The sequence below is a fragment of the Pelodiscus sinensis genome, chromosome 4, assembly GCF_052426305.1.
Source record: "Pelodiscus sinensis isolate ZL-2025 chromosome 4, ASM5242630v1, whole genome shotgun sequence".
NCBI lineage: Eukaryota > Metazoa > Chordata > Testudines > Trionychidae > Pelodiscus > Pelodiscus sinensis.
Window position 1 is genome coordinate 93939937 of NC_143055.1, and position 14031 is coordinate 93953967.

General features: G+C 41.4%; 1 protein-coding gene across 5 annotated transcripts in view; it reads right to left on the reverse strand.

The window, feature by feature from the left end:
- The window catches only part of INPP4B (inositol polyphosphate-4-phosphatase type II B), a 476735-nt gene that overhangs the window by 111890 nt on the left and 350814 nt on the right, over positions 1-14031 (reverse strand). For all 5 annotated transcript variants that reach the window (XM_075929898.2, XM_089777992.1, XM_089777993.1 and 2 more), the window contains one exon: positions 1613-1721. In XM_075929898.2, the coding sequence (XP_075786013.2) occupies positions 1613-1721 (109 nt within the window). The remainder of the gene's footprint in view (positions 1-1612; positions 1722-14031) is intronic.

A 14031-nucleotide genomic window follows, 5' to 3' on the forward strand; every position in this document is an offset into this window, starting at 1 on the left:
CTGGCCCTGAATTTATTCCCACTACAATAGAGCTGGATTAAGAAAAGGTCTTTAGTGCTTGCACCCCTGGGTTCAGGTATAAGGGGCCCCTCGCAAAAAGATCTCCAAAGCAACTGAGGTGGGAGGGATGAGGGGGTGCTTCAAAGTGGCAGCTCTGAGGAAGGGGAGGCAGGTGGGATTTGGGATGGACATGAGCAATCACTCAAAGAAGAAAGAATGGTTACCTATCTCATAACTGTTGTTTTTCGACATGTGTTGCTCATGTCCATTCCAAATCCCGCCCACCTCCCCTTCCTCAGAGTAGTCCAGTAAAAAGGAACCCAGGGGGTTTGAGGGCCAGCAGCGGTATATATTGTCCAGTATACTGGCACCACTCCAGGGGGTTCCCCTGCTGGCCCAAAGGGTACTGCTAAGGGAAAAATTTCCGATGACATGTTTACGCTGCGCGCACACATCTACATGGAATGGACATGAGCAACACATCTCAAAGAACAACAGTTATGAGGTAAGTAACCATTCTTTTCATTTTATTCCCTTGGCATCAGGGAGGTAGCGGTGGAGTTCCTGCTGATAATTTAAAATGCATTCTGCATTGATGAATGACTAAAGAAAAATGCAAGCTGAGTGCATTAGGGGTCACTTCCTGTTTCATTCTCTGATACTGAATAACAACAACTTTGTTGAGCATTGGATTGAAAACGCAATTGCTCTTCTATGGAGAATCACTGGGATCTAGAGTAGTGAGCATGCCAGTGTGAGTTCGAATCCAAGTTCGAATCGAGTTCCGTGGGAGTTGCAACTGCTCAGAACATCTAAAGGGCTCCAATTCTACAAAACATGCATAATTCCATGCTTAGTCATAAAAAATAATTGATGTGCATAAGTGCATTACAAAACTGAGGCTATAATAAAACCTTTTCTTCCTCTGAGTCTACTTTCCATTTTTCAGTGTGGGAATCATAATATTTTCTTACTTACTTCACAGGGGACTTAGAAATGTTAAATAATCTTTGCATGAGCTTCAGGGGGTAGCCGAGTTAGTCTGTTACAGAAAAAATAATAAAAAATGGTCTGGTAGCACTTTAGAGACTAATGAAACACGTAGATGGTATCATAAGCTTTCATGGGCACAGCCCACTTAGCTCATGATGCCATCTACATGTTTCGTTAGTCTATAAAGTGCTACCAGACCATTTGGTTTTTTTTTTTTAAACATTTTATAGTACTCTGAAAAAGGGAAAGTGCTAACTATAGATACGATACATATAACTATTACAAGAAACTGCACTGAAATGTAGTTACAATTATTCTCCACTTAGCACAAGGCACTTTTAGTCATGTTTCCAAGATTAAGTATTTCTTAGGAATACAGAGAGAAAACATTATTAGGGCTTTATTGTTGAGTTCAGAGATAAAAAATAAATCTAGCAAAATAAAATATCCCAAACAAATTTAAAGCAACCTACTGAAGAGGAGAACTGTTTCATGCAAAGTGCTTTAACTGGTCCAAACACACTATTATGCATTTAATAAATAAAATGTACTATTTGATTAGCAGATATCATACTAGTGCAACTTAAGCATTATTTTCCTCATTTATCGAAGTACTTACTTTCTCCTCTCCGCCTCAAATTTACTTAGCAGTTTCCGAAGACCACCATTCTTAAATCCCTGATAATGTGCTGCAGGGGCTCCCACTGTGATGACATCGTACAGAGCATCTGGAACAGGAACAAACAAGTAGTGAATTTGCATGTGCATACATATGTGTAAGGCCTGGCTACGCTGTCCTAACCACTCTACAGGAGATGGAGAGACTGATTCTGAACAGTTTACCAGGAGTAACTAAGAACCAGAGTCACAAGGAGGCCAAGAGAGCTGATCAATCTTTTGACACAGTTATGAGCACACCTAATCAACTGAGAATTTTACTTGATTTATTGGTAGCTTAATGATACGTTGCAGTGTAGAACAATATGTCCAAGCTCTGTAATTAACTGAGGTATAATGCAAACTGGCCTTTTGTGTATTTCACTTTATTGTGTCTTTGGTTGCTTAATTTGCCATCATGTTGAAATTCATAGATAATATAGCCGGAGGGATCATTACGATCAACTCGTCTGACATCCCTTATAAGACAGAGCATAGAATGTCACCCAATGATTCCTGCATCAAGCCCATGACTTTCAGCTGAGTTAAAGCAGTGGGTCTCACTCTAGGGTCCATGAGTAGGTTTCAGGGAGGTCTGCCAAGCATGCCAGTTTAAGTCTCACTGGGGCCCAGAGTGGAAAGTTAGAGCCCCACCACATGGAGCTGAAGTCTGCAGTCCTGAGCCCCATCATCCGGGGCTGAAGCTGAACTTAGCTTTGTGGGAGGCCCCAGTGGCAACTGCCCTGCTTGCTAGGGTGTAGAGAGAGGACACTTAGAAAGAAAAAGGTTCAAAATCCCTGAGCTGGAATATATCCTTCATATAGGCACCTAATCTTTATTTAAGTACGTCAAGTGAAAGAATCTACCACTTTCCTAGGTAAATTTGCTCCAGTGGTTAATCATCCTCATTTAAAAATCCGCTCCTTATTTTTCATTTGAATTTACAGTAAAACCTATGTTATCCGGTATGCTCAGGGCGTTCCGGTTATCTAAATATTCCAGTTATCTGACGGTCCCATCAACCTAGGAAAAACCAATGGACAATAATAGTAAAACTTAAGTTTTTAATATTGGTACAGGTAGTCCCCGGGTTACGTACAAGATAGGGACTGTAGGTTTGTTCTTAAGTTGAATTTGTATGTAAGTCGGAACTGGCGTCCAGATTCAGCCGCTGCTGAAACTGACCAGCGGCTGACTACAGGAAGCTTGAGGCAGAGTTGCTTTGCCCTGGGCTTCCTGGAATCAGCCGTTGATCAGTTTCAACAGCGGCTGACCGCCGCTCAGTGCTGCGGGGACCAACCTGGCAGCGGGGACCACACCTCAGTGCTGCGGGGACCAACCTGGCAGCACCCCAGAGCAACTCTGCCTCGGGCTTCCTGTAGTCAGCCGCTGGTCAGTTTCAGCAGCGGCTGACTTGGGGACGCCTGGGGCAGAGCAGCTGGGGTGCTGCCGGGTTGGTCCAGTAGCGCCGAGGAGCGGCGCTGCGGGACCAACCCGGCAGCGCCCCAGATGCTCTACCCCAGGCATCGTAGGCGAGAAAAGCTTGGTCTGCTAGGGGGGAGGGGGCGCACTAGTTGCCTGCCCGCATCCTCCGCAGCTTTGCTCTGCGTCTCCCTGGTCCAGCAGACCAGGGAGACGTGGAGCAGCTTTTCTCACCCCGGAGGATGCGGGCGGCGGGACCGCGGCGCATCTGGGCGTCCCGCCGCTCCCGTCCTCTGGGGCGAGAAAAGCCCCGTTCGTAACTCCGGATCCGACATAAGTCGGATCCACGTAACTCGGGGACTGCCTGTAGTTTTATAGTATGAGGCAATTCTATTTTGAGTTAAAGATGATTAGTACTTCTTAAATTAATTTTTTTAAGCCAATCATGGTAAACCAAGCCAGGCCTGTGCACCTGAAGATGTGACAGTATTGTGGCTGGGGGCAATGCCGCTTAACAAAGTTTTCTGGTTAACAGAGTGCCGGAAAAAAAAGGTTTCAGTGTATTTAGCTTCAGCTTCCTGACATTGGATTTTGGTATGCTAGATTAGAGAGCCTTCTCCTATCAGAAATCCTTCCATATGGGTACTTAGAAACTGCATACTTGTCATTTGCAGTCATTTAATATTCTAAGTTGAGAAGCTAAAAAATAAATAACTTCTTGGACTCTAGAACCATGAAACATTTGTTGCTCTCTATATACTTACTTACTTCTAAACTTTTGTGGAGTCCACATGGATTTCTTCGGTGTCTTATGGGAAAAGGTGAAAAGTTTTAAAATGGCCTCTTTCTTTCTTTGCTGTAGCCAGTGATCTGCTGGCCCAAACTATAACAGACAGAAGTCTGATTTCACCTGCACATGAGACAGTTAGATGTCTAACTGCTGTTGTTTACACATGCATTTTAATCACGGCGGTCATTTGGTGCCCATAGTTGATTATAGGTGAGATAACAGAGGCTTTTCAGGCCTTTAAAAAAAATCTGGCTCAAAGGAATCAAACGGATCATTTTCCAACTAAGACTAGCTGTATCCACTAATGGAGCCTGTCATTTAAATGGAACCCTCAGATTTCCAAAAAGATATTCAGTTTATGGCTCCAAACTGTGCTTTTTGTGAGTGTGGCATTTTGATGGAATTAGACCCTGTAAGCAAGAACTGCACAAATGGGTTGTATGAGCTAAATTTCAAGGAAGACACATTTCAAACTTTTTTTACACTGAGATAGGGTTGTTCTTCTGAGAATTTAATGCTCAAGTCAAATAATTTCATTAACCTCAGTAGTCATTGCAGGCCCATCGTAGAGTTATATCAGTACTGTATAAACTTTTATAATAATTGATATTATTCCTTTCTGATTCTACACTTCAAGCAGTTACTTCGACAATGTCAAAATAACGTCAAACTGGAGGACGTCTTACTCTGACTCCTGTAACCCTTAATTCATGGAGGAGTAAAGGAAGTCAGAGGAAGAGTGCTCTACTTCAAACTTTCTGCTGTTTAGCCAGTGCCAAAAGCTGAAATAAGCTATTTTGACTTACGCTACACAATTGATGTAGCTCAAGTTGCGTAGCTTATTTCAGCTTTAACCCTGCTTTGTAGACGTGCCTTAGGTGTATAACTCCCACTGATGTCAATGGACATTAGTCATCTATATCTCTGAGGTCCTGGAATCAAGTTCTTATATTACTTAGAACAATGGTGACTCTAAAAACTGTGAGGATAACTAGATAATTTTATCTGATTTTTGTAATAGATAACTCATGAAATATGGAAAAGGGAAGTATTCAGGAATCTAAACTCAGGTGGTTTTGCTTTATTTTATATTGAAATAAAGTCAACACCCATGGTGGTCACTAATAAGAGCTCACAATACAGTATTTTGTATTACCATAAACTATTTTGTAAATTCTCACCACAGTTATTTCGGAGTAAGTTGTGGTAAGGGTGATAAGAGGAATGGGAAGTGACTGTCTATGAAGGAGTCTATAGAAAGGGATCTAGGGGTCATAGTGGATTACAAGCTAAATACAAGTCAACAGTGTGACTCTGTTGCAAAACAAACAAAAAAAAACACCCCACATTATTCTAGGATGCCTTAAAAGGAGTGTTGTGAGAAGACAAGTAGTAATTATTTGCTTCTACTCTGAGCTGACTAGGCCACAAGTGGAGTAATGTGTCCAGTTCTGGGCAACACTTTTCAGGAAAGGTGGAGAAACTGGAGAAGGCTGAAAGAAGACTGAAAACTGGATTTTTAATTTGGAAAAGAGAAGAATGAGAGGGGACATGACAGCAGCCTGTAAGTACCTAAAAGGGAACAAGGAGAAGGGAGAAAAAATATATATACTCTGAGGATAGGACAAAAAGCAATGGGGATTAAATTGCAGCAAGGGAGGTTTAGGTTGAACACTAGGAAAAACTTCCTGTCAGGGTGGTTAAACACTGAAATAAATTGTTTAAGGAAGTTGTGGAATCTCCATCATTGGACAAAGTTAAGAGCAGGTTATACAGAAATCTGTCAGGTGCTTGGTCTTGGTCTTGGTCTTGCCATGAGAGCAAGGGACTGGACTTGACTTCTCAAGGTCCCTTCCAGTTCTAGTTTTCTATGATTCTATGAAGAGTCATTAAATAGCCTCCTGTGTGTATGCCAAAAACTGGAGAAACGAGGAAACATTTAAAAATACAGTTTAAAATTTTTATTTCAGAATGTGAGCGAAGAGAATGTAAAGGACTAGAAAATAAAGAACGATTTATTTAAATCCCCTTACTTGCATAATACTATTTGCATTTATAATATACCCATCTTGAGCCTATGAAAACAAATTAAGATCTTAATATCAAAAGAAAACTCTATCCCAAGCAGAAATAGAAATGGTCACATTCAGATATTTACGGTCAAGCCAAAGCTTGGAATAAAAAGAGGTCTTACTGCCTGCTTGAAAGGTCAAACAAATAAGCTTTTGAGACCAATTCCAGGGCTCAATGCCTCTTCTCCCAAACCTAGCCCAACTATAGCAAATGCATCAACAGTTCTCAACTGTTAACATAACGTGTAAGTTAATCCACTGTTTCAAAGATCACAGTAAATACTTCATATTACAGTCAGAAGCAAGCTGGACTCCTATGTTGAATGTACTTGAAATAGAGCTGGTTGAAATTTAAAAGCCAAGGTCTGAAAAAAACACAAGCCCATTGAAAATTCCAAGTTCTATTCATTTTGCAAAGCTCAAAATGGACTGACAGCATTTATTTTTTCATGAACATTACTGAAAATACTGTCTATGGATTTTGGTTCCCAAAAATAGTTGTTGGTATGCAATGCTGATAATATATTGAATATAAATTTTCACTAAAGTATAACAAATTTTGCATACAAAAAATTAGAAAAGACAACTGTTTATAAACTTTTTTCATACTAGAAGCCATTTTTCTACAAATCAATTTAGTGTGCAACTACTTTTTGAACTACTGGAAATCTGTTTGTTCTCAAAGAAGCTGTATATTTTTGTAAAAACTTATTGTACACCTTAGAGGTCACAAAAGCATCAGTCTCTACATCTGGTCCACATCTGAAAATAAAAGGTCCCAATTTCATTGCCATACTTAGAAAACAAACAAAACAAACAAACCCACACTCCTGACAATAACTGCTACCTGAAAATACTTTAGAGTTGGAGGAGACATTGAAGTAGCTAGTTATCAGATTCTATGAACGTATATAAGAAAATCACAAAGGAAACGCACAGCAAATCAGTAGTACAAGCCTGGATTCTCAGGAGTGTGCATATTTCTAAATGGGTTAGAGTCTAACAGCATCCTCTTCATCTCTTACGAAGGGGAAAAAAAAATCTATAAAAATGTGGTGGCTATTTCACATGATTGATTTCCTGTGAATTAATGATATAGGTATTGGAGCCATTTGGTGTTTCCTGTTCTCCATTTCTATGTTCCTAATGATGTTGCTGGGTTACAGTACTAATAGGAAAGTAAACAAAAGCTGTAGCAACAGACGCAGTTCCTGCAGCATCATAATAAGAGCAAAATATTTATCTAAAAATTGACAGAGAATGAAATGTTATTTTCTGGCTTCAGGCTGTGTTTGTTATATTGGCAGTTTAAACATATCTATATCTCTCTATATAGTATATTAAATGGGAGTATCCATTAAGGTTTAAACTGAAGTGCTGAGAAATCCAGACCTTTATCACTATAAGCAAGTGCACAAGTACACACACATCACATGGAAAGCTACATTTTCAGACATGAGTGACTAAACTGCAAAACTGGCGTACAAATAGTGATTGGGGGGGTGAAAATCCACTCCACAGAAGTAACTAGAACAAGGTCTACTAAAATTCTACAAGCATTATTCTGAGTATTTAAAGGGACTTTAGCGAGGCACAGGTTCTAGGCACAAGAGTGAGTTTCACCTTTTTTGCATGAAGATTAGATAATTGTGCAAATAATCCACTCAAATTAACACATGCCAAGTGTGGAGTATTTTAGTAACTCATATTTGAAAATGTAGCTTTAAGAGTTTGCAAGGAGAGCTCATTTGTCATGTAGAAATATAAACTATACAAAATATGGTATGTCACCAATTCTGCACAATTTGCATGTGTAAGTGCCATCAAACATTCCTCCCACGTAATCTCCAGCTCCAGCCTTTCAAGAACTGACTTTGGGCATCTCAGAATGAAATACTAATTAACACCAGCCTTGTATCATAACACTAAACAAGTCTGACAGTTTCAGGGTTCAAGACAGTTTTATGACTCATCAGCTTCTTTAATCACTATCTCTATTAATGTTTACATGATAATTTTTTTCTGCGAACCTCTTGCGATATGATAAATGAAGCACAACATGAGGAAAGACCTAGTGGAAGTCAAAGTGCAGCTTAGCACAAAAAAAGATTAGCAGTTACTACATACTGCTTGGAGCATAAATTTAACACCATCCGTAAGTCTTTAGTGCTTATCAAATAAAACCAGTTTCAATAATCATTTTACAATTTGACAGCTGGATATGCTATATGTTCACAAAGTATTATATATACACACACAAGGGGAATAAGCATATCCCAATTCTCAGAGGTTTATTATTATATGTTATTTGTATAGCGTGTGTGGGATACTGGTCCCAGTCAAAAATGAGTCCCCTTTCTGTACAAATGTGATAAAAAGAAGGTCTCTCTCACAAAGAGCTTACAATCCCAAGTCTCAGTGTTGCAAAGGTATTCATGTAGCAGACCTCCATGCTGAGTCCCACTGATTTTGATGCAGGGTATCTTTGCAGGGTCAGTTTTACATTTGTAATTTTAATTTGGTTTAAACTACATACTCCTCTCTCATTCAGACGAGCAAACTTTACAAAAGAAGCTTCCTAGAAACAATAAACAGAATATTTTAAGTTATGCCCAAGAAAATGTAATCCATTCTTAAAATTGTATCCATTTTAGAAGAAGAGTCTAATATTTGCCTGCTTGTCAGAACGCACAAGCTAAGTGGAGCCAGGCAGATAACAGAAGGAGGAAATACTAAGGAAAAATTCAGGTACTGCAAAATATGGCTATTGATGATTTAGTAAAAGGTACACTTCTTTCTGAGTCTCTCTCTAAAATAATATATACACAGCATTGTACTGCTGAGGATGATGCCTTCATCCAAGATACAAAATGTAGGGTCTGAGCTCTTCTGGTGTTAAAAAAGTGACAGTAAAATGTCACAGGATATTGGCCACATTCAAATGTATGTATGTACTTTTAGCCTGCCTATCCAAATCCCACGTGATCTCAGTTAATATGGAATTCTTCATTTTCTGTACAAAACTGTTTCAGTGTTATGCTTTATTAGTAAACAGTACCCACATTTCAGCCAAAAGATGGGGATGTTCGTTAGCGGTAGTAGGCAATACAATTCCTATACCTATAGTTTATACAGTGAGTAAGGGGTCATAAAATACTTTGTGATAAGTTGAGTATGTGTGCTGGAAAAATGTACGATCCTTAAAAAGGTGTGATTTCTGCATTTGTATTGCAATTTAGAACAAAACATCATCAATTTACCAGTTGATCAGTAAGCCTTGACTTTCTCACTGTAATAGAATTTGTCCATGGGGAATGGAGGGATTTGTGCATGTCCCTCCCATCAAGGCATGACTCACTCAGCTGCAGGTCTCTGATGGTAGGTGAGTGTTTCCAGAGCTAGTGCTAAGCATAACCAGGCTAAGTAAGCAATTACTTAGGATCCCAGCACCTCAAAGGGCCCCCTATGCACTTGTCATTATTTGTTCTGGGGAAAGCACCACCTTTGGGTATCTCTGAGATAAGGAGACAGGGGGCTGTAGACAGGGGAGTTTAAGAGGGATGTGAGGGTGCACCCCTCCACCGTGCCTCAGTGCCCCCTGACTGTCCTCATCTAGCCCCTCTCAGGGCAAGTTACAGTCTGTGTGGGTTGCTCAACATTGGCATGGGGTTCTCTCTACTGCCCTGCTTACCTAGGCTGCCTTGCAATCCGCCTCCGAACCTTGGGCCTTGCTTCCGGCCCCTAGCCCAGGGGAGTCTTGGCTGGCCCTCTCACAGCCCTAGCTGGCTATCCCCAGCTGGTCTCCCTCCTGGGAGCTCCTGCTTCCTCTGCAGTCAGCTCTTCACTCTCCCCCCCCGTCTAAGCAAACTGCTTCTTTATATAGCTGCCCACGAGGCTCTCACTTGCCCTAATGGCTTCAGCTGGCCTCTTCAAGCAAACTGCTTCACTAGATAGCTGCCAGCTGGGCTCACTAGCCCTAACAGCTTCAGGAGTTACTATGGAGAACTTTCTGGGTGTCTGGCTGATGAGTCTTGCCCACATGCTCAGGCTGTGTCTACACTGGCATGAATTTCCGGAACTGCTTAAAACGGAATACTATTCTGTTTTCAGTTTTTCCGGAAAAGGAGCATCTACATTGGCAGGCTGCTTTTCCGGAAAAGCCCTTTTTCCGGAAAAGCATCTGTGGCCAATGTAGACGCGCTTTTCCGGAAAAGAGCCACGATCATCATTTTCGCGATCGGGGCTTTTTTCCAGAAAAGACTACTGGGCTGTCTACACTGGCCCTTTTCCGGAACAGTGTTCCGGAATAAGGACTTATGCCCGAGCGGGAGCAGAATAGTTTTTCCGGAATAGCGGCTGATTACGTACAGTAGAGCATCGTTGCTTTTCTGGAAATTCAAGGGCCAGTGTAGACAGCTCGCAGCTTATTCCGGAAAAGCGGCTGATTTTCCGGAATAAGTGGCCCAGTGTAGACACGGCCTCAGGGTTTAGCTGATCGCCATATTTGGGGTCGGGAAGGAATTTTCCTCCAGGGTAGATTGACAGAGGCCCTGGAGGTTTTTTGCCTTCCTCTGTAGCATGGGGTACAGATCACAGCTAGAGGAGTCTCTGCATCTTGGGGTCTTCAAAGTATTTGAAGGCTTCAATATCTGAGATATAGGTGAGAGGATTATTCTAGGAGGGGTGGGTGAGATTTTGTGGCCTGCACTGTGCAGGGGGTCAGACTAGATGATCATAATGGTCCCTTCTGACCTTAAAGTCTATGAGTCTATGAGCTGGCCTCTCTGTTTCCAGCCCCAGCTCAGGGCCTGAGTCCTGGTCTTAAAGGGCCAGTGCAGGGCAGGTGCCCTGTCACAAGGGACAACAAGAGATCCCGCCACTGAACAAGATGCCAGGTGAGTATACTAGCTTTTGGTGTGAGCGACTTTGCTTGACTGTTTGAATTTTGATTCTGATTTCAGGTGATTTCCGTTTCAGTTACTGTGGCAGTTGGGATTGTATGTCTGGAAGTGTTTGATCCTTTGTTCCCTTCATTGCCTTTGATCAGCCTCAGGATCAGCCTTCCCTTGTGTGACTAACGAGGGGGGTAGGCCTGACATAGGCGAGCAGGCTTTAAAAGCCAGAGGCAGAGTGATCAGGGGAGCAACGTGGACAGAGGGCTTCAGACAGGGGAGTTTAAGAGGGAGTTGGAAAGAGGGAGACCTACTACAGTCAGGAAGACCTGGAGCATCTGTGCCAGCACTGTGTGGATGAAGGAGTTTGGAGCGCAGATGGTATTATCTTCAGTCCTTCTTGTCAAAAGTAGGGGCCCAGGCAGAGCAAGGTGCATCCTGTAGGTGAATACCTGGCTGCAAAGATGGTGTCACCAGGAGGTCTTTGACTTCCTCGACCATGGGATGTTATTCCAAGAAGGACTGCTAAGTAGGGATGGGGTTCACCTTTCGAGGAAGGGGAAGACCATATTTGGATGCAGACTGGTTAAACTAGTGAGGAGAACTTTAAACTAGGTTTGATGGGAGCAGGTGACCAAAGCCCACAGGTAAGTGAAGAACATGGGAGATGGGTCAGAAATGAAGGGAGCGTTGACTATAATAGCAGAGAAAAAACAAAGGACAACTCAGAACTTGGAGGCAAGATCAAATCAGTATCTTAGATGCCTATATACAAATGCAAGAAGTATGATTAATAAGCAGGAAGAACTTGAAGTGCTAACACCCCCTCCTCCTCTGATGACATAGTTGGTATCACAGAGACTTGGTGGGATGATACACACAATTGGAATATTGGTATAGAAGGGCAAACCTTACTCAGGAAGGATAGGGGGCGGGGGGGGGGGGAAGAGAAGAAGGTGGTGTTGTCTTGTATATTAAAAAAATATACACTTGGACTGAAGTGGAGATGGACATAGAAGACAGATGTGTTAAGTGTCTCTGGGTTAGGTTAAAAGGGGTAAAAAAACAAGGTGATGTCATGCGAGGAGTCTACTACAGACCTCTTACCCAGGTAGAAGAGGTGGATGAAGCTTTAAAAAAAAAAAAAAAAAAAAAAAAAAACAACCCACTAACAAACATCCAATGCCCAGGATTTGGTGGTGATGGGCAACTTCAACTATCCAGACATATGTTCAGAAACTAACACAGAAGGGCACAGACTATTCAGTAAGTTCTTGGACTGCACTGAAGGCAACTTTTTATTTCAGAAGGTTGGAAAAGCTACTGGGGGGAAGCTGTTCTAGATTTGATTTTAACAAATAGGGAGGAACTGGTTGAGAACTTGAAAGGCAGCTTGGGTGAACATAATCATGAAATCATAAGAGTTCATGATTCTAAGGAATGGTAGAAGGGAGAACAGCAAAATAGAGACAATGGATTTTAGGTTGGAAGATTTTTGTAAGCTCAGAAAGCTGGTAGGCAAGGTCCCTGGGGAAGAAAGAATAAGAGGAAAAACAACTGAAGAGAGTTGGCAGTTTTTCCAAGGGCCCAAAAGCAAACTATTCCACTGCATAGGAAAGATAGAAAGTATGGCAAAAGACCACCTTGGCTTAGCAAGGAGATCTCGCATCATCTAAAAATCAAAAAGGAGTCACACAAAAAAAAGTGGAAACTAGGACAAATTACAAAGGATGAATATAAGCAAACAATACAGCTATGCAGGGGCAAGATAAGAAAGGCAAAGGCACAAGACGAGTTCAAACTAGCTACAGACAAAGGGAAACAAGAAGACGTTCTATAAATATATTAGAAGCAAGAGGAAGACCAAGAGGAAGACCAAGGGCAGGGCAGGTCCATTGCTCAGTGAGGAGGGAGAAACAAAAACAGGAAACTTGGAAATGGCAGAGGTGCTTAATGACTTCATTTTGGTCTTCATAAAGAAGTCTGATAATGAAGGGATGCCTAATATAGTGAATGCTAGTGGAAAGGGGGTAGGTTTAGAAGATAAAAAAGAACAAGTTAAAAATCACTTTGAAAAGTTAGATGTCTACAAGTCACCAGGGCCTGATGAATGCATCTCCCTTCAAGGAGCTGATAGGAGGCATCTGAGCTGATCATCTCTGAAAAATCACGGAAGGCAGGAGAGATTCCAGAAGACAGGGAAAGGGCAAATATAATGCCCAACTATATAAAGGGAAATAAAAATAACCCAGGAAACTACAGATGAGTCCGTAAACTTCTGTGTCAGAGAAGATAAACGAGCAAGTAATTAAGGAATTCATCTGCAAACAGATGGAAGATAATAAGGTAATAGGTAACAGTCAGCATAGATTTATAAACAACTAATCATGTCAAATCAATCAGAGAGCTTTCTTTGATAGGATAACAAGTCTTGTGGATAAGAGAGAAGTGGTAGACCTGGACTTTAGTAAGGTATTTGATATGGTTTCGCATGATCAATAAACTAGGCAAATACAACTTACATGGGGCTACTTATAAAGTGGGTGCATAACTGGCTGACTAACCATTCTCAGAGTAGTTATTAATGGTTCACAATCCTGCTGGACAGGCATAACAAGTGGGGGTCCATAGGGGTCTGTTTTGGGACCGGCTACGTTCAATATCTTCATCAACAATTTAGATATGGGCTTAGAGAGTATGCTTATTAAGTTTGCAGATGATACCAAGTTGGGAGGGGTTGGAACTGCTTTGGAGGATAGGGTCATAATTCAAAATGATCTGGACAAACTGGAGAAATGGTCTGAGGTAAAAAGGATGGAGTTTAATTAAGACAAATGCAAAGTGCTCCACTTAGGAAGGAACAATCAGTTTCACACATACAGAATGGGAAGTGACTATCTAGGAACGAGTTCTGCAGAAAGGGATCTAGGGGTCGTAGTGGACCACCAGGTAAATATGCTGTTGGATACATGTGCAGCCTTTATTTAATTATGTTTACATCCATAAAATACATCTATCATGAATGTTCTGAAGCATCTGATCATCACTTAAAAAGTTTAAGCAATATAGTAGCCAAGTCAGACAAAATTTCACTCACCCTCTATTAAGTTAAAGACTCTGTTAAGCTAATTGCACAACCTTGCAATCTCTTCTTAGAGGAAAGGCCTGAGAGAACAGATAGGATTTGCACTCTGTGTAAGGAGTG